General features: G+C 42.0%; 1 protein-coding gene across 1 annotated transcript in view; it reads right to left on the bottom strand.

The window, feature by feature from the left end:
• The window catches only part of TINAG (tubulointerstitial nephritis antigen), a 122540-nt gene that overhangs the window by 76823 nt on the left and 25248 nt on the right, over positions 1 to 20469 (bottom strand). Inside the window, exon 5 of the mRNA XM_075200902.1 lies at positions 143 to 266. Coding sequence (XP_075057003.1) covers positions 143 to 266 — 124 coding nt within the window. The remainder of the gene's footprint in view (positions 1 to 142; positions 267 to 20469) is intronic.

Raw genomic sequence — 20469 nt, 5'->3', positions numbered from 1 at the left:
TGACATTGAGAACTAATGATATACACATATAGTGTAGCTAAAACACTTGAATTGCTTTAATTGGATTCTGAAATAGTGTTCATGTAATGATTGCACAAAGCAAATAAATATATAGAATAAAATAAATGAGTGTTTATATTACTTGCAGTAGAAAACGCCCATGATGCTGCACAATTCTTTTGATCTAAAGGTCTATGGATGTATTGCGGCCACTTGTACGATGAGATGAAAAACAATGGGAATTCTTCATCCAAGGACACACGACTCTAAATACAAAAAGCAGTTCATCATATGACTCGAAATGTAGGTACAGTCTGTTACTTAAATGTATTTTAAAGCTTTGTGAAGACAATATTATTTTGATTATTGTTCTTTTTATGTAGAATGCGAATATAGTTGCATAACAGGTTTTCAAAAAGTACTTTGTGCTTTTAATACCTAATAATGTGTTTTATGGTTTTACAGCAAAAAGGATAACAGAACACTTCAAGTGAATAGTACATTAGCAAATACATATCTTAGTTATTTTATTTTAGTACAAATTTTAGAAAATAAAAAGTTTATATTTATTGCACTTACCATACTTACTGTTTTTCTTTCTTTTTTTTGTTTTTAATGTTGGAATTTAGAGAATAGTAGAATATTCTGCTTTCTGGTTTTATACAGATTGCTCTATGGTAAATTGTATTTCTCATTTTCAAACCATGGATTAAAACAACAGAACAATGCTCTGTGCAGCATGGCGGCTTTGTTGTTAGCACTTCTGCCTCACAGCACTGGGGTTATGAGTTTGATTCAAGACCATGGCCTTATCTGTGTGGATTTTAAAAGTCCCCCCCACCATGTTTGTGTGGGTTTCCACCCACACTTCCAAAACATACTAGCAGGTTAATTGGCTGCTATCAAATTTACCCTAGTCTGTGTCTGTGTATTAGGGAATTTAGACTGTAAGCTCCAATGAGGCAGGGACTGATGTGAGTGAGCTCTCTGTACAGTGCTGAGGAATTAGTGGCGCTGTATAAATACACAGCTTTTTATGTTTAGTACTCTTAATCTGGCTCTCACACAGTGGTTCATTTATTTCAAGTTAGTCCCTATCACTGCACTTGTGACCCAAAACAATTGGAAATGATGAATTACTCCTTCGGCTAGAGGACTTAGTAAGAGTGGGTATATTTACAAGAGACACCCTTGTGTTATCACATCCAAATGTAAGATCTTGTAGAAAAACATCTCCTAATGTGCGTATATCCCCTTTAGGTACCCCACTTACAAGACATATTTTTGTAGTTGTTATATAAATAAATCTTAAAAGGATTTGCTGGACCTACCTTGATAAAAAAAAACCTCATTCTTGAACCCCTCATTCTTGGGTAGAAAACACATTGGCGGGTGCTCTCTAGCAGTTACAGTGGAACCTACCTTTAATCAACATCTGGATGACAGTATCGTTGCAGTGATTATTCTGGGACAACATCTTTATCATAGTACACAATTGCCTTTTCTCCAATTTGACCTCTATTAACGGTTGTGACTTCTCCATAAGATGATTACCAGCAAATCCTTTAAAGATTGAGTTATATGACAGCTACAAAAATACATATCATCAAAAAAAGAAAGTATTCCGCACCAGGTATTGTTTATAGTTCCCCTACCTAACTGAAAAAGATTTCTTGTAGCCAAACCTCCTGAGGGTGGTGCACCCACACATTAATTATTTCATATAGAAGAGCAGAGAACAGTATGTGTAAAAGGGGCATCCTTAGGAACTATATCAACTGATACATTTAATAAACAGTTCAAATGAAACTTTATTATGAAACATGACAAATAAGCGAAATATAAAAATTGTAAATGGAAATGAGTACCTAAAGATTAACTGATAAAACAAGCAGAAAGAATTCTGCTAAAACCGCACTGCCAGCTAATATCCCATGTTATATAACAGCTGATAAAGTTCTTAATCATATAGTAATTAGAGAGAAAGGGTTAATGGTGTTGGTAGCAATATTTTATATCAATAAAGCTACAGTAAAAGAATGCTCAAATTGATGATCATATTAATAATATGCGTGTCACATATGTTTATAAAGTAAGATTGTCTCCTAACTAGAGACAATTGTGATCACTGTTATACGTCATTCAGGTTGTCTTTAAAAGGGCACAGTATTGTGATTTATATAGGCTGTTGTGATAAAAACCTATTAATAAACACTCCTAGTAGGTATATGAGGTTACGCTGATAGTACGATTATAATGGTGATTCCCCTTAAAAGGAGAAAGCATAGTAACTAGAGATCTTAGAGTTACACAGATCTCTATCAGCAAAAAAAAAAACTATAGCTGAGCCAACAGCTGAGACGAATTACACACCACTCATATCGTAGGATAATCCGACACTTTCTAAAGTGTATCCACGCTATATATAACTACTGGATGTGCAAGCTACAAAAATATGTCTAGTAAGTGGGATAAATAAAAAGGATACTCACGTTAGGCGGGGTTTCCACAAGATCTTACATTTGGATGTGATAACACAAGGGTGTCTCTTGTAAGTGTACCCACATAAGGGGAACCACCACCTGTATTGTTGTTTGAATTACAAGAGACCCATTGAGATTTTTCAATTTCTTTACTGATCATGTCTGGAGGTATATAGTGCTGCCCTACTATTTTCCTTTCTTTGTCTCTCTGCTTTATCATCATCATTTATTTATATAGCGCCATCATATTCCAAAGCGCTTTACAATTGGGGACAAACATAGTAAACTAATAAACAAACTGGGTAAAACAGACAAAGAGGTAAGAATGCCCTGCTCGCAAGCTTACAATCTATGGGACAATGGGAGTTTGACACATGAGGTTAAGTCTACATTTTGCATTTTGGCCCAGCCAGACTGCAAAGGTAAAAGTGACTCATAAGCTAAATGTTCCTGTCACACAACAATGTTGGTCAAGGGGTAGTTGTGTTATGTGAAATTGTGTAATGGGTGGTAATAGGGTAATGTAGTGAGGTTAAGAGGGTGGTTGAGGAATATTATAAGTTTGTCCTAAGAGGTGGGTTTTCAGAGAACGCTTGAAAGTTTGTAGACCGGAGGAGAGTCTTATTGTGCGAGGGAGAGAATTCCATAGAATGGGTGCAGCCCGAAAAAAGTCCTGTAACCGGGAATGGGAGGATGTAATGAGGGTGGATGAGAGACGCAGATCTTGTGCAGAACGGAGTTGATGATTTCGAAGATATTTTGAGACAAGAGAGGAGATGTATGTTGGTGCAGCTTTGTTAATGGCCTTGTAGGTTAGCAAAAGTATTATATATTGGATTCGGTAGAAATCAGGCAACCAGTGTAGAGACATACAGAGTGATTCAACAGAGGAATAACGATTTGCAAGGAAAATTAATCTTGCTGCAGCGTGCAAAATAGATTGTAGGGGTTTAAGTCTGTTTTGGGGAAGACCAGTATGGAGGAAATTGCAATAGTCAATGCGGGAGATGATAAGTGCATGAATTAAGGTTTTTGCAGTGTCTTGCGTAAGATATGTGCAAAATCTGGAAATGTTTTTTAGATGTATGTAACATGATTTAGATATAGAGTCAATGTGGGGAACAACGAATAGGTGTGAGTCAAGGATTACACCTAGGCAGCTGTCACGGACTTACCTGATCCCCGCCGCTCCGTCCAGCCGCACTTCCGCATTCAGGACCATGTGACCGCACCCGGAGGCGGTCACATGACCAACCCTAGAGGCGGGGATTTTGAATCCCCTTCAGTATAAAAACCTCACTCTGACACTCGCTGAGTGTCAGAGCAACACTTACCTGTTCCTGGCTCCTGCTCTTCGTGGATTGCAGTGTCTTCCGGTTTCCAGTGTCTCCTGTGTGCTGATCTCTGCCTGTTTGACTTCCCTGGCTCTCCTATCCCTGTGTACCGACCCGGCTTGCTGACCATTCTCCTATTCTTGTGACCCGTAGACCGAACCTGGCTTGTTGACTCCGAGTTGCCTTCTGATTCTGCCTGACTCCATTCCTGTGTACCGAACCGGCTTGTTGACTCCGCTACCACCGCTTCACTCCGCTGTACTACATCTTGAGGCGAACCTGGGGACCGCGACCTGCGACTCCTGGCAGCGAAGCCCACCCCGCCTTGCGGCGGTTCTTGGTGAACACCGGGGAGATCGTTAGACTCCGCACCTCAGGTAAGCCAGTGCTAATCAAGATTAGTAATATAGTATCCAGAATCTGTTACAGTTTGCTCTGACCATGGATACCACAGCTAAAGATCTGTTGGAGCATTTAGTAGGAAGGATGGATAAGCAAGAAGCTAACCAAGAGCAACTTTTAAAATTCCTCAAAAGTCTATCCACTCGGTTGGATGTTGTCCAGAACACCCTAGTGGCTGGTGGATCACCTGGGCCGGCAGTGGCCCCTGTACCTCAGGCCGCAGCAGCAGCCTCTTCCTCGCAGCTACGGTTACCTAACCCACCCAAGTTCGATGGAGACCCTAAAAATTTCAGAGGATTTTTAAATCAATGCTCCATACAATTCGAGCTTCTACCTGGGAACTTCCCCTCCGGAAAAACGAAAGTGGCCTATGTGATTTCGTTATTGTCCGGTCAAGCTTTAGCATGGGCTTCCCCCTTATGGGAGAGGGACGACCCTATTCTACATAACTTCAACCTCTTCTTGTCCACCTTCAAGAAAATATTTGATGAGCCAGGAAGGGTGTCCAATGCCGCTTCCGGCTTACTACGTCTCCGCCAGGGAAACCAGTCTGTGGGGCAGTATGCGGTCCACTTCAGAACCATGGCCTCTGAACTTCGCTGGAACGATGAGGCCCTAGTAGCTACATTCTAGCAGGGCCTTTCAGACCGAATCAAAGACGAGTTGGTATCCCAGGAACTCCCTACGTCTTTGGACGACATTATCTCCCTCTGTGTCAAAATTGATTTGCGTTTCAAGGAACGTAATTCCGAGAAGGAACAGTCGCGGCGTAGTATGATTCGCTTGGCTCCCAACTTCCAAACCCCTGTTCTTCCCCCTGAAGAGCCCATGCAACTTGGGAGGACCCGCCTATCAGCCGAAGAGAGGGAGAGGAGATTTCGGAACAAGTTGTGTTTATATTGTGGAGAGAGTGGCCATCTTCTGAGTTCTTGTCCCAAACGCTCGGGAAACGACAGGGCCTAACGAGTTCTGGAGCTGTATCGTTGGGCCTCTTTTCTCAGTGTCAGTCAGTTCCCAATAGTAATGATTGCCTGTCTATTCCCATTTCCCTTCAGTTAGGACAAAAGACCTTCCCGCAGTCGGCTCTTCTAGATTCCGGAGCCGCAGGAAATTTCATTTCTGCCACAGTAGTTAAACAATTCGCTATTCCCACACAAGCCTTGGAACAACCCATCTCTCTGATGGCCATTGATGGGGGAAGAATCCCTGAGGGGTCCATCCTGGTACGCACTATTCCTCTTCTACTTCAGATAGGAGCACTTCATCGGGAGAAGATTTATTTTCTAGTAATACAGAGATCTACCAACCCAGTCATCCTAGGACTTCCTTGGCTTCGTGTCCACTCTCCCACCTTGGACTGGAAATCTGGTCACATATTGTCCTGGGGACAGTCCTGCTTCTCTCGCTGCCTACAGAGAGTGGTTCCTCCGAATAGTCCCAGACATTCCCAAGAATTTCCTGTGACTCTCCTGCCTGAGCCATACCAAACCTTCTCTGATGTTTTTTGTCAACAAGAGGCCACTAGACTTCCCCCTCACAGAATCTGGGACTGTGGCATTGATCTGATACCTGGTAAACCCATTCCCAGGGGCCGTGTTTACCCCCTTTCCCTCCCGGAGTCTAAGGCTATGGAGGAGTACATCCAAGAAAATCTAAACAGGGGCTTCATCCGCAAGTCTGCCTCCCCAGCTGGGGCTGGCTTCTTCTTCGTAAAAAAGAAAGATGGGGGCCTCCGCCCTTGCATTGATTACAGAGACCTGAACACCATTACAGTTAAAAATCGGTATCCACTGCCACTGATTTCTGAATTATTTGACCGGATTAAGGGTGCCACCATCTTTTCTAAACTTGACCTCAGAGGAGCGTATAACCTTATACGAATTAAGGAGGGGGATGAATGGAAGATGGCGTTTAACACCCGAGATGGCCACTTTGAATATCTGGTCATGTCTTTCGGGCTATGCAATGCCCCAGCCATATTTCAGAGCTTTATGAATGAGCTGTTTCAAGACCTCTTGTACCAATCTGTAGTCATCTACTTGGACGACATTCTCATCTTTTCTCAAGATCTAGCATCTCATCGTACTCATGTATTGGAGGTCCTCTCTCGTATCCGGAAAAATCAGTTATTTTGCAAATTGGAGAAATGCACCTTCGAGCAGAGACAAATTCCCTTCCTGGGATATATTATTTCGGGCACCGGTCTACAGATGGATCCCACAAAATTGAAAGCCATACTTGACTGGCCCCAACCTTCGGGCCTTAAGGCCACTCAACGCTTCCTAGGATTCTCCAACTATTATCGTCAATTTATCAAGGGGTACTCCTCTCTCGTGGCTCCCATCATAGCATTGACCCGCAAATCTGCTGATGCTGGTATTTGGTCCTCTGAGGCTATCCAAGCCTTTATATATTTAAAGTCTCTCTTTTCATCTGCACCCATTCTTCTACAGCCAGATTGTTCTCGTCCTTTTGTCCTGGAGGTAGATGCCTCTTCTGTTGGCACAGGAGCCGTACTATCACAGCGAGGTCCTTCTGGAAAACTTCATCCCTGCGGATTCTTTTCCCGTCGCTTTTTACCTGCTGAGAGGAATTATGGGATTGGCGACAAAGAGCTCCTGGCCATCAAGTTGGCTCTCTCCGAATGGAGACATTTACTAGAAGGAGCGCAATTCCCTATTACCATATATACCGACCATAAGAATTTGCTTTACTTACGCACTGCTCGATGTCTAAACCCTCAACAAGCAAGGTGGTCCTTATTCTTCTCACGCTTTGATTTCAACATCACTTTTCACTTGGGATCTAAGAATACGAAGGCAGATGCCTTATCTCGCTCTTTTGATCCAGCTGACATGGAATCCTCGGAAGATAAGAAATTCATTGTAAATCCATGTCAAGTATTGGCAGATACACACCTGAAAAAGGGTTGTCCTCCAGGCAAAACATTCATCTTGCCACATCTACGCACCCGGCTCCTTCACTGGGCTCATCACTCACTCTTCTCTGGGCATGCCGGCATTCGCAAAACCTGGGACTTATTGTCCCGAAGCTACTGGTGGCCTTCCTTGCTGGAGGATGTGAAGAGATTTGTTGCTGCTTGTTCCAAATGTGCTCAACACAAGACCTCTAGGAAGAAGCCTTATGGATGCTTGCTCCCATTACCCATTCCTGATTACCCTTGGTCACAGATCTCCATGGATTTTATCACGGACCTTCCCCCTTCCAAATCCTGTACTGTAGTGCTTGTGGTCACGGATCGCTTCTCTAAAACAGCATACTTTATTGCTCTCAAAGGCCTTCCTTCTTCCTCCTCCTCAGCCGATATTTTTATTAAAGAAATATTTCGCCTCCATGGCTGTCCTCAACATATTGTCTCCGATAGGGGATCACAATTCATATCAAAATTTTGGCGGTCTTTTTGCAATAAATCCGGGATTAAGCTTGACTTTTCTTCCGCATATCATCCCCAGTCCAATGGGGCTACTGAGAGAACCAACCAAGAATTAGAGAAGTTTCTAAGAATATTTATCTCTAGTAACCAAGACAACTGGGTGGACCTTCTCCCTTGGGCCGAGTTCGCCCATAACAACCATTTTCATGAGGCCATCTCTAACTCCCCCTTTTTTGTTCTGTATGGCTGCCATCCTAGACTACCCACCTTCTCTCAAGTCTCATCTTCTGAAGTTCCAGCAGTGGACTCTCTGTTTCGTAACTTCTCTGATATTTGGGAACAAACCAAGACAAACTTAAAGCAAGCAACTACTCGTTCCAAAAAATTCTACGATAAAAGGAGAAGAATGACTCCAAGTTTTGCAGTTGGTGACAGGGTATGGCTATCCACCCAGAACATTCGTTTAAAGGTTCCCAGTAAAAAATTTGCTCCCAAGTTTATTGGCCTATTTGCTATATCTGAGATTATTAATCCCGTAGCCTTTAGATTGAGTCTGCCTCCCTCTTTACGCATACCCAATGTCTTCCATGTCTCCTTGTTAAAACCGATGGTAACCAACAGATTCTCCACCTCATCCAGAACTCCTCCTCCTGTTGTGGATCGGGATCAAGTTGAATACGAGATTAAAACTATCCTAGATTCTCGTAAAGTTTAAGGTGCCATACAGTTCTTGGTAGATTGGAAGGGTTACGGCCCTGAGGAGCGCTCATGGGTAAGAGCCATTGACCTACATGCTCCCCATTTACTTAAATCCTTCCATAAAAAATTTCCTTTGAAACCCTATTAGGTGTTCGGAGTCCACCTTTATGGCAGGGGGTACTGTCACGGACTTACCTGATCCCCGCCGCTCCGTCCAGCCGCACTTCCGCATTCAGGACCATGTGACCGCACCCGGAGGCGGTCACATGACCAACCCTAGAGGCGGGGATTTTGAATCCCCTTCAGTATAAAAACCTCACTCTGACACTCGCTGAGTGTCACAGCAACACTTACCTGTTCCTGGCTCCTGCTCTTCGTGGATTCCAGTGTCTCCTGTGTGCTGATCTCTGCCTGTTTGACTTCCCTGGCTCTCCTATCCCTGTGTACCGACCCGGCTTGCTGACCATTCTCCTATTCTTGTGACCCGTAGACCGAACCTGGCTTGTTGACTCCGAGTTGCCTTCTGATTCTGCCTGACTCCATTCCTGTGTACCGAACCGGCTTGTTGACTCCGCTACCACCGCTTCACTCCGCTGTACTACATCTTGAGGCGAACCTGGGGACCGCGACCTGCGACTCCTGGCAGCGAAGCCCACCCCGCCTTGCGGCGGTTCTTGGTGAACACCGGGGAGATTGTTAGACTCCGCACCTCAGGTAAGCCAGTGCTAATCAAGATTAGTAATATAGTATCCAGAATCTGTTACAGCAGCGAGCTTGTGGGGTGGGATTTATGGTCATGTTATCAACAGAGATAGAAATGTCAGGTATGCTCTTGTTGGTGGATGGGAATATTATTAACTCTGTTTTATAAAGATTAAGTTTGAGTTGGTGAGAGGACATCCAAGATGAAATGGCAGAAAGACACGGGACAACACAGATGTCGAGAGATCAGAAGAGGATAGATAAATTTGGGTATCATCTGCATAGAGATGATACTGAAAGCCAAAGGAACTTATTTCCAAGAGAAGCAGTATAGAACAGCAGAGGACCTAGCACTGAGCCTTCCGGTACTCCAACTGATAAAGGAAGAGGGGCAGAGGTGGCCCCAGAGAAATTAACAGTGAAAGAGCAATTAGAAAGGTAGGATGAGAACCAGGATAGAACAGTGTCTTGAAGACCTAGGGATTGCAGTGTTTGTATGAGAAGAGAGTGATCAACGGTGTCAAATGCAACTGAGAGAACCAGGAGAATTAGAAGAGAGTAATGGCGTTTAGTTTTAGCAATGATCAGATCATTGACAACCTTAGTCAACACAGTCTCTGTGGAGTGTTGAGAATGAAAGCCAGACTGAAGAGGATCCAAAAGGTTGTTTGCGGAAAGGAAGCGTGTGAGGGGAGTGTAGGCAAGTCTCTCTGGAAGCTTGGAGGGACACGGGAGCTGATTATATCCACCAGATTACCTGGTTGAAAGTATAAGAAGGACGTCCACTCACCATATTCATATATTGCGTATTTGTTCTTTTGTCCTGTGAGACATCATTACCGCTTTATCTGTCTTGAATATTTGCTTCTATTTGTACTATTTTGGTCAACATGTGTATAGTTGATAAAAGACTGTTTTAGCTACAATTGATAGTGAAGCACTTTTTAAATTCCTTTCATTCTTTTTTTATACAGTAAAGTCAATTATATCAAAATCGAAGTCCTTAAATTAACCACTCCACTGTCAACTCTCAACTGCCTGCAACAGGCCTTTCCTTTTGCATGACACACATCCAATCTGCAATACCAAGGAGTCACATTGTCTAGAAACTTATCCCAACTGTTTAAATTAAACTTAATGCAACTGCTCTTCAAAATAAAGAACTCAAAAATTAGCAACACAAGAGGTTTTCCTGGATAGGTAGGATTAACATCATTAATATAAATATATTAACAAAAGTCCTAAATCAATTGCAAACACTCCCTATTTAAAACCCCACAAAATTTCTCTACAATCCTCATATACTGAGAAGGGATTTAGCGGTCAAAAATGCCCCGATTCTCTTAAGATTTCTTATATAGGTGAAAATCAAAAGGAGGCTCCCATTACTTTCTAGTTATTATCTATTATGCTGCTGTCTCATATACTGGAGTGGTCAGGACTGGACTAGGTCAGGCAACTTGTCTCTAAAATTACAGGCTTAGCCTTCTGTCTACAGAGTTATATTGAAAATGATTGAAAGCAAGGTCCATCAATTGACTGAACACCTTGGGTATTATCTGCTTTTAGATTTGATTTAAATGTTGACTACTTATTTATTGGTAGTACCTTGTTTCTGTGACTGAGAACTCCACATGGGGCAAGCAGCTAAACTCTTAAGACAATGATGTAAATAATAAATAATCTTAAGCCATTGATGTAAATAATAATAATCAGAATGAATTGCAGTAATCTCTTTAAAAAGAAAATAAATACCTAAACCATTTTAGAATGTAAATTGCATTTCTAACAAATGCATTAAAGAATAAAAAATCATGGTAATAATACAATAGAAATGCACTAATGGCTAAATTCAATTTAAATATATCTATGAAGACAGTCATACTCCCAACATTAAAAAAACAGTTAAATTAATAATTATTTAACCACCTGAAACAACATCAAAAGACTAATTTTAGTATAGACTGTTTGACACATTAGTAAATTCACTTCATTTCTGTTTCACTGTGTTTAAGGTGACATATGGCTGCGCAAAGCCATCTGAATGTAAATATGTAGGAATGAGTGGGAATGTGCCATGCTTTCCTACCTTTTTGCCTTGATACATGGTCACCTAAATTTGTGATATTATGCTGGAAAAAATTAAACAATAATTTGTCACTACTCATTTCCCGGGAGGATGGCCTATGCACACACAAGCCAAGTGTTGGGAAGTTTGAAGTAGCCCTATGAACTATTGACTATTGTCATGATGTACGAATACAGCTACCTGCGGATATTGACACTGCAACACTAGAAGGCACGGAGTCTAACACGCCGCCGATCTTCACCAGAATCCCCCGCAAGGAAGCTTGGATTTCACGGCAAGCGACATGCAGGTCGCAGTCCTCCCAGGAAGCTATCTGCGAGGTGGCACTAAGAATTGTAGTCGTACAGGCTGTGGTCTGGCAACGTGCAGGCAAACAAGGTACAGAATCAGGAACCAAAGAGTAGTGAGCAAGACAAGGGTCAATCCAGAGAGTGTGGTATAAGACAAAAGGGTAATCCAAAACAAGGTCAATGGGAGCCGGGTCGGTACACAGAAAAACAGATTGGATGCACAAGAACATGGAACGCTGGAGGCTAGATAAACTAGTTGCTCTGGCCCCATAATGGTGTCAGAGCCATCTTTAAATAGGGAGAAGAAGCCATTCATTGGTGGACAGAGGGCAGCGGTCAGAAGCGCTGACCACCGACAGGTAGTCGAGAAGCGCGTCCAGTTGCCGGGTACAACAAGCGCGCATGCGCCTGTCACTCCCTGGAAGAAGCGTCTCCGTTGCCTAGCAACGGAATGCTTCGCGAGAGGAAGACGTCCGTCCCCAGCCAGCAGGGAAGCGTGTCTGACGGTGTCTGACAACTATTGACTTAACTCTCTTGCTAATTTGGCTAATGATGGCTGTTTTACTTAGTCAGTGTGATTACAGTATTGTCTTTAAAAAGAAAAAAAATACCTAAATCATTATAGAATGTATATTGTTTTTCTAACAATTACAGAATCATAGTAAAAATACAATACAGATACCCGAATTGCTAAATTGTGATACGCAATGAGCTTAGCTCTTGCGAGAGGTCTATTTATAGTATTAGGGGATTTTCCCACGACCGTGAGAAAATCCCCTAATACTATAAATAGACCTAGCGCAATGAACTGAGTTCATTGCGTATCGGAGCTTCTAGCTAGTAGAAGCTGTTTGCGGGGGTCCAGCTGTTTTATTTTCTTTCTTCAATCAAAACAGAAGAATCGTGGATCTTACAATATGGGGCTCTCCTGGCTGAAGACTTCAATCAACAAGGGGGAACTTTGGGCCCAAGAAGAACTGAAGAATTTTCAAGCATGGACTTTTGGATAAAAATACTTTGGTGACATTACAAGCATGGACTTTGGGAATTACAAGTTTATTTTGGACTTGGTCAAGCCGGACTTAGGATACAAATTTATTTTGGACTTTGATGACGGTCATTTTTGGATTTAAAGCTGCTGACAACAGAAGAAAACGTCAGTGGTGAGTATATTGGGGATTCATTATTTTTAATAAAAATATATGGTGTAAATGAGGGTGTTTACTGTCTGTATTGTGGGTTTATTATTTTTAATAAATGTTAGTGGTTTTAATGAGGGAGTTGTGCTCCTGTAAACATTTTGGTTTGTGGAACTACAGGTCCCAGCCAGCCGTGGGTGTCAGGGTATGTTGGCACTTGTGGTTCTCCAAGTGTCAACATGCCCTGCCTGCCATGAGTATGCTGGTGCTTGTAGCTATACAAACTCTCCTGAGTTTGCTTAATCACAGCTTCATACAGTTGAAACTTGTATAGCTGGAGTGGCAAACATTTGAGAGTTTGATCTCTAGTGATTTTGCAAATAGCGATTTTGACAGAAGCACAACTCTGGCGATTTTACATGGAATTTCAGCTTCATACATCTGCGAGTTTCAACTCTCCCAAGAAAATCGCTGGATTTGCAAAATCGGAGCTTGATACATTTACTCCCAAAACACTAATTTTAGTACAGGCTGTTTTTTACAGTAGTAAATTCACTTCATTTTTGTTTCACTGGGTTTAAAATTCTTTAAGATTGCTTTGATTTTACTGATGAGAATGTTGGCAAGTCCCATAATAACTTTCTTATGTGTTACCAGAGAAAGTTACATCAGTAAATCTGAATTCTGAATATTCTACACAAACCAATACAATTCAGTGCTTCATCACTCAATCATCACCAGGTTTGCTTATCTCTCTTGTGAGTTATATAAGTATTATATATATATTGTGACAAAAAGGGTTATTTGCCACACCTCTCCTGCATAGGGATAGGTAAATGCTCAAAAAGTCCACAGGTACAGGCTGCAGACTGGGTTCAATTCCCACTCAGTCTTTCTTACAGCACACAGACAAACAGGTGCACAACATGGGTGTGATTGCTGTTGTGTGGTGTTTGTGAATAAAAGAATTTTGGGATCTGGTGGGTGGGGCTTCTGATGCTGAATAGCAATGGGACGATAACTAGGGCTGGTGGGCTTGGCTAGTGTCAGGAAGCCGTAGAATATTTGACGGTTGCCCTGGGATCTGGTCCCTCTCCCTCTGGTACTATTTTTAGCCAGGGGAGAGCCAAATCCCGGTGCAGAGTTCCTGGTAGTGTTTTAGGTGTGAGACCTAAAACACTAACTCATCTAACACTGCTGAGGAACCAGGAATTGATCCTCTACCTGACCTCTTTGTGGATGCCAGAGATCAAGGTGGTGTAGAGGAAGTGAATTGGGATGAGCAGTTGAATGCCCACAAGAGGGAGCAGCTTGAGGCAGTGCTCTGGCCCTTTGCAACTCAGTTCAGTAGGAAGCCCGGTCGGACTTCCTTGAAGATGCACCATGTGAACACTGGTGAGTGTAGACTAATTAGGCGGGTGGGTTACAACTGTAAGTAAATGCTGACAACACTTACAACGATATGTTTACCGCAACTGCTGTACTTCTCAACATAGAAGAAATTACTTGTTGAAAAACTGACATACAAAAAAATAAACATACCAGCAGTGAGATTTACGTCAGTTACATCTCTGTTATGAGAGGGCCCGGTGGATGTATAATGTTTTTTAGAAAGGGTTGCACATTATACAGCCGCCGGGTCCTCGCATTGCTGCTTAATAACAGCAATGTAATTGTTGCCCTTTGAACTGACGTAAATGTTACTGCCGGTATGTTCCTCTCTGTTGTATGTCAGTTTTTCAACAAGTGTATTTTCTTCCATGTCGAGAAGTGCAGCAGTCGCGATTAACATGTCATTGTAAGTATTGTCGGCATTTACTTGTTCGCTATAATGACTACCACTGAATTATACAACCCGCTTGTCGGGTCTCACCAGAGGCCATGGAATGTATGTACATGGAGGTGCATGAGATGCTCGAGCTAGATGTCATCCAGCCGTTGCACAGTCCATGGGCATCCTCCATGGTATTGGTTCCCATGAAGGACAAGACAACGTGGTTTTGTGTGGATTACCACCGGTTGAACGAGGTGACCATGACTGATGCCTAGCCCCTACCCTGAATAGATGCTCTTTTAGATGAGTTAGCTAGAGCAAGTTTAAGTCCATGCCACTTAAGATGAAAAACATTCCAGCCACCTTCCAGAATGTGGTTGATTACCTGCTGGAAGGATGTAAAGGCTTTGTTCATGCTTATTTGGATGACATTACCCTTTTCAGTATAACCTGGGAGGACCATCTGAAACATGTACAGCAGGTGTTGGAGAAAATTCTGTTGGCAGGTCTAACCATCAGGCCAGACAAGTGTCAAATTGGGATGTCAGAGGTACAGTACCTGGGGCCTCCTGTGGGGGGGAGGTGGGGTTAAGGCAGAACCAGCTAAGTTAAGGCAATCCGAGACTGCCCAAGCCCCAAAGAAAAGTGCTAGCCTTCTTAAGATCCGCATGTTACTACAGATGTTTTGCCCCAGACTTTAGTACTGTAGCAAAGCCCCTGACAGATCTCACTAAAAAGAAACTCCCTAAAGTAGTTGACTGGACACTCGCTTGTGAGCTGGCATTTTAGTCGTTAAAGGAAGCCCTGGTTCGTGCTCCAGTACTGTTGTCAGCCAATTATGACAAGGACTTTATTGTGCAAACTGATGAGTCACAGTATGGACTGGAAGCAGTACTTAGCCAGGTGGGGCCAGATGGGCAGGAAAACCCTGAAAAGGAATGTTTGGCCATTGTTTGGGCAGTGAAAAAACTTCAACCTTACTTGTATGCATTCCACTTCACAGTGGTGACTGATCACAACACTTTGTGGATGCCAGAGATGAAGGTGGTATAAAGGAAGTGGCTACAACACACCTCAGGGGAAAATGGCAGACTTTTGCGGTGGAGCCTTCTTCTTCAGATTCATGACTTTCACATCACTCACAAGCAAATAAAGGCCCACATCAATGTGGATGGACTGTCTTGGTAGGAAGAGCTGGATCCCTCGGGTCACCCCTGGTAACCCTAAGAGACTGTTGGACCAGGAACCAAATCATTGGGACATGGCCCGCTGGTACGCCCGCTGGACTAGGAGGGAAGGAGTGTTGCTGGGTCCCAGAGTTCATTTTGAAATGAACTCCGGCACTGGGAGGGTTAATATCCAGCGCCGGAGGAGTTAAATGATGCCGTGTTTGTAAAGCAAGTGATTTAAATGTATTTATTAAAATAAAAATGTATTTTAAAGTGTGCAGTGCAGCACTGGGTAGGTAATACCCAGCAAAACAGCATATAAGGGGTTAAACCCTGGCGAGTGTGATAAGCAGTTTTAATGTGTTTATTTAATAAAGTATGTGATGTATAGGCGCTGCAGCGCCTGCAGTGCTGTAAGAGTTTAGTCTCGGCACTAGGCGCCAGGAGTGTAAAATCGTGTATGTTTAATGTATATTATTTAAATGTTTAATGTGCAGGCGCTGCAGCGCCAGTAGTTAACCGGTATGCAGCACTGAAGAGATTAACTCTAGGTGCCGGGAGTGTTAAAATGTGTGTGTATTGTTTTTCTTTTCTTTTTGTTGTTTAGTATGTTTATATCTTAAAAAATTTCAATAAAAATACTGGATTTAAAAAAAAAAAATGTGTGTGTATGTGTAAAATGTATATAAAATAAATGTGTATGTATATAATAAATAAAAAAGTACTTACCTGACCCCTGGTGGTCCAGCCCTGGATACTTCATCCCCCAGCAGTCACTGTAGGGACTTCCAAACTAACCTCCTGGATTCAAATGAATCAAGGATGTGCAGCACCTCCATGAGCGGCAGGCCAGGAGTTGCTGCCCCGGGATCTGGTCCTTCTCCTTCTGGTACTATTTTCGGCCAGGGTGGGAGAGCCAGACCCCAGTGCAGAGTTCCCGGAAGTGTTTTAGGTGGGAGATATAAGTGAATCACTTTGCTCAAGCTAGCTGTATCTGAACTCACTTCACAGGTGACTACTTTCGAATAGTTTCAGCACCTTACACAACACAGAAATTATTCTCCACTGTGCTGGACTAAAAGTGGCACTCCTTGTCGCTGGAGTGCTTGCTTTGTTAAACTGTACATGTCCTTTTAAATATCTTACATAAGGGTGGTTGGGAGGGCCAAAGGACAATCCCATGTGGGAGGGCCCAGGACAATTCCATCATGCACCACTTTTCTTTTCTTTTCGACCACTGCTGTGTGGCAATGTTTCCTAGATGTGCTATGAACTGCCATGTGTTTGTGTTGTTGCACTGTCGCTTAGCATCAAGCCAGCTTGCTGCAGTCTTTGTCTGAAAGTGGATGAAAATAATATTGTGACCTGTAAGGTTGTCAAAATTTAATGGAAATGACTGTAAATTAGTGTTATTTTAATTATAATGTAGAAACAAAGCCAAAACCAAAACACAAACTTAATCCAAATCCAAATCTAAAACCAAAACACGAGGGTCAGTGAACATCTCTAATTCAAACTGTAACACATCTTAAGAAACACTTTGATTTGAATACAGTCCAAACTACACAAAAGTTGCATGCTCCATTTAAATATAGGTTCCTTATTGAGATCTGCAACCTGGTGTCTCTTATTTTGGATGAATTCAATATTTTTATTGTTCTTTTGTATGGGTAAGTGATACACCTTTTAAGCTTGAAGCACTTTAGCGCCATTTAGACTTGAAATATACAGAATATTGCTTGTATTAGAGCTCCAGGCTATCTTTTGTTTTCTATATCCTACTAGAGTAAATGAAACTAGAGATGCTCACTGACCCCCGTGAACTGTCTTTGGTTTTGGTTTTAGAGCTGGATTAGCTTCGTGTTTTGGTTTTGGTTTTGGCAAAACCGCCCTCTTGTGTTTTGGTTTTGGTTTTAGATTTTTTAGGAAAAATCCTAAAATATGCTAAAATCACATATTTTTGCTCTCTTTTTTGGTCATTTGCAGTCAATTTTGACCACCTCACAGGTCACAATATTATTTACATACACTTTCGGGCAAATACTGCAACGACCTGGCTGGATGGTAAGTGACAGAGCAATGACACAAACAGAAAGCAGCTCCTAGCACATCTAGGACACATTGGCACACAGCAGTGGCAGAAAAGAAAAATGGGGGTCCGCCCTAACTCCCACACCCCGTTATGTTGGCTCTTAAAAAGGAATTCAAAACTCGCGAGATCCAAGATCCGACGACATAACGATGACGTTTTGCCTCGTTTTTTATTCTGAGGGCGTGCGAAAGTACTGAGTTGGCTCGGCTCGGTACACGGATCCTCTAAGTTTGGGTGTGGTCGGTTCTCGAGGAACCGAGCCTGAGCATCTCTGAATGAAATGAAGCGATGTTCTAAAAATTGCAGCATACAATGGAATACATTGTCAGGTACTTTGGGCAGAGAATGTACCTGGTAGGTAAGGGTTTTGTTATAAAGGTGGAACACTATAATATTGAGAACACAGGAGATGGAAGGGGGTCACAGCATATCTGAACAGATGAAAAACCGAGATGCAATAGAGGTCATGTAAAACAGTGTTGACAATATTATCTGCAGTACAGAGCACATTAATTATGTTACATGAGTTTTATATAACTGTTCAATAACCTTCACATGATTGTGTAATTGAAATACTGTATAATGCTGTGAGAGAATTCAAAATGTATAAAACAATTAGAAACGTTTTGATCTATATAACCATTGTCAGTGGTTCAGGGTTTTCTGTTTATTTATATACAGGAGGATACTTTGTATAAGCTATTTTATCTTCATCAGATTTAAAAGCACTCCTTTTTTTAATTGGCTGCTGATCATTTTTCCTAAAATTTCACTTCTAGGGGTAAATGTATTATACTGCGATTTTTACAAGTAGGCGATATTTGGCAACATTGTCCGCTGAGTTGAAATGAGTAATGTGATTAAATGGCAAAACTTGCCTTTAAACACATTGCCATTTTAAATTTACTGGATAATGTCACCGAATATCGACTTGCAAAAATTGCAGTATAATACATTTACCCCCTAGTGTTTTCAATTCCATCCTTACATATCTTAGTGAAGTACAATTATTTGTTGCAATTAAATTACTTTGACATTACATACACTTTTAGCAATTAAAAAAATAATAAATTAGGCAACTGTAGAATTCTTGTCATGGCTTAACTGTATAAGCTTTCATTATTAAGGATCATTTACGAACTACAAAAAGTACAATGCTTTTATATGTGCAAGCAAAACTACTTGTCTACCTAGCACATTTCAAGTTGCATGCTTCATAGCCTTCAGAAACACACATGGCCGGCATATGCAGCCTTGGTGCCCAAAGTGCACCCCCAGATATGGCAGCTTCAGTTCTTGGGAGTGGGGGCACTGGACTGTGTAGAATAGTGACACATTTTCTGCCCATTATAAACATGAAGAAGCAACAGCTGTCAGCTTTACAGATAATAAGCTGCCGACTGCTGCACCTCCATGTCAGCAGCTGGCTCTTGGGGTGTGGTTGCTACAGGATAATTGTCTAGGTTCTCCAAATGGTAGTTCCAGCACTGGAAACTTCTCCACAATATCTGCACCCAGTGGTGTAGGGGCTGTGGCCAATACGGAAACCTGAGATGAGGGTGACCCACAATGCTGGGTCATCCTCAAGGCCCACCTATTGTCCTACATAACAGTGGTAGACCTCTTCTGTGCATGTTCTTTTGAGAGCGGCAGAAGACTAGAGCAGCATTAACGGGCCCCACCTAAATTTTGTTATGGAACCCAGTGCAGCACTGTTCCTAACATGTCTGAACCTATAACCTCCTTCCACTTTTAGGATCATCTTCTCCATTATTTTCAACTTTAACATTTTGCTCCTAAAATACTACTCTGTTTAGACCCATTTATGTCTTAAATTAAAAATAAGAGTGATGGGTCATTGACACTATCTTTATTTCATGTGTCATTTTTGTGTGCTAGAAACCTTTTATTACATTGCTTGAAGTACACATAGAAATGTGCTCTTTAACTAGAGATGGGTGGGCTCGGTTCCACGAGAACCGAATCCACCCAAACTTTGGGTATCCGAGTATCCCGCTCGAAATCCAAATCGAGGCCAAACGTCATTGTGACGTCGTCGGATCTCGTGGCTCGGTTCTCGCGATAATTGAAGATTATAAATACACGCCTCCACAGCAATCCATCGCCATTTCACAGAGGGAGAGAGCAGGGTGTAGTCACAGGCTGATTAGAGCAGGGACAGAGAATACAATATTCTGATTCCAATTGTGCTAACAAAAATCGCTAGAGAAGAGAGGAGGATAAAGGGTTTTTTTTTCTTATATATTTGGCACTCAAACTGCTTTTTGGGTGTCTCCCATCATTTTGCCTAAATATTTCTGGCTGTCAAAATTACTATCTGTCAGCAGTATCTACCAAATAAATTTTAGCACTCCCCAGTGCTTTTGGGGTGTCCCCCATAATTGTGCATAAATATTTCTGGCTGTCAAAATTACTATCTGTCAGCAGTATCTACCAAATAATTTTTAGCACTGCCCAGTGCTTTTGGGGTGTCCCCCATAATTGTGCATAAATATTTCTGGCTGTCAAAAATATTATCTGTCAGCAGTATCTACTAAATAATTTTTAGCACTCCCCAGTGCTTTTGGGGTGTCGCCCATAATTGTGCATAAATATTTCTGGCTGTCAAAATTACTATCTGTCAGCAGTATCTACCAAATAATTTTTAGCACTACAAGTGCTACAAGTGCTTTGGGCTGAGAATGGATTCAAAGCAGTCCACATATGATCAGAATGAGCAACCAGGTTCTGTCACCAGTCCTGATGGTAGTGTTCCCAGTACGTCATCTGGGCAAGGCGATGTCAAACTACACAGTGTTTCGAAATCAGTCTAAAAAACACACACCAAATTTTTTTTTACTGTGTTGAAGCGAAAAAGAAGTGTAACTGATCAAAATTTAAG

The sequence above is a fragment of the Mixophyes fleayi genome, chromosome 3, assembly GCF_038048845.1.
Source record: "Mixophyes fleayi isolate aMixFle1 chromosome 3, aMixFle1.hap1, whole genome shotgun sequence".
Lineage (NCBI taxonomy): Eukaryota > Metazoa > Chordata > Amphibia > Anura > Limnodynastidae > Mixophyes > Mixophyes fleayi.
The sequence above is the reverse complement of the archived record's forward strand: the minus strand, read 5'-3'. Positions and strand labels throughout refer to the sequence as shown.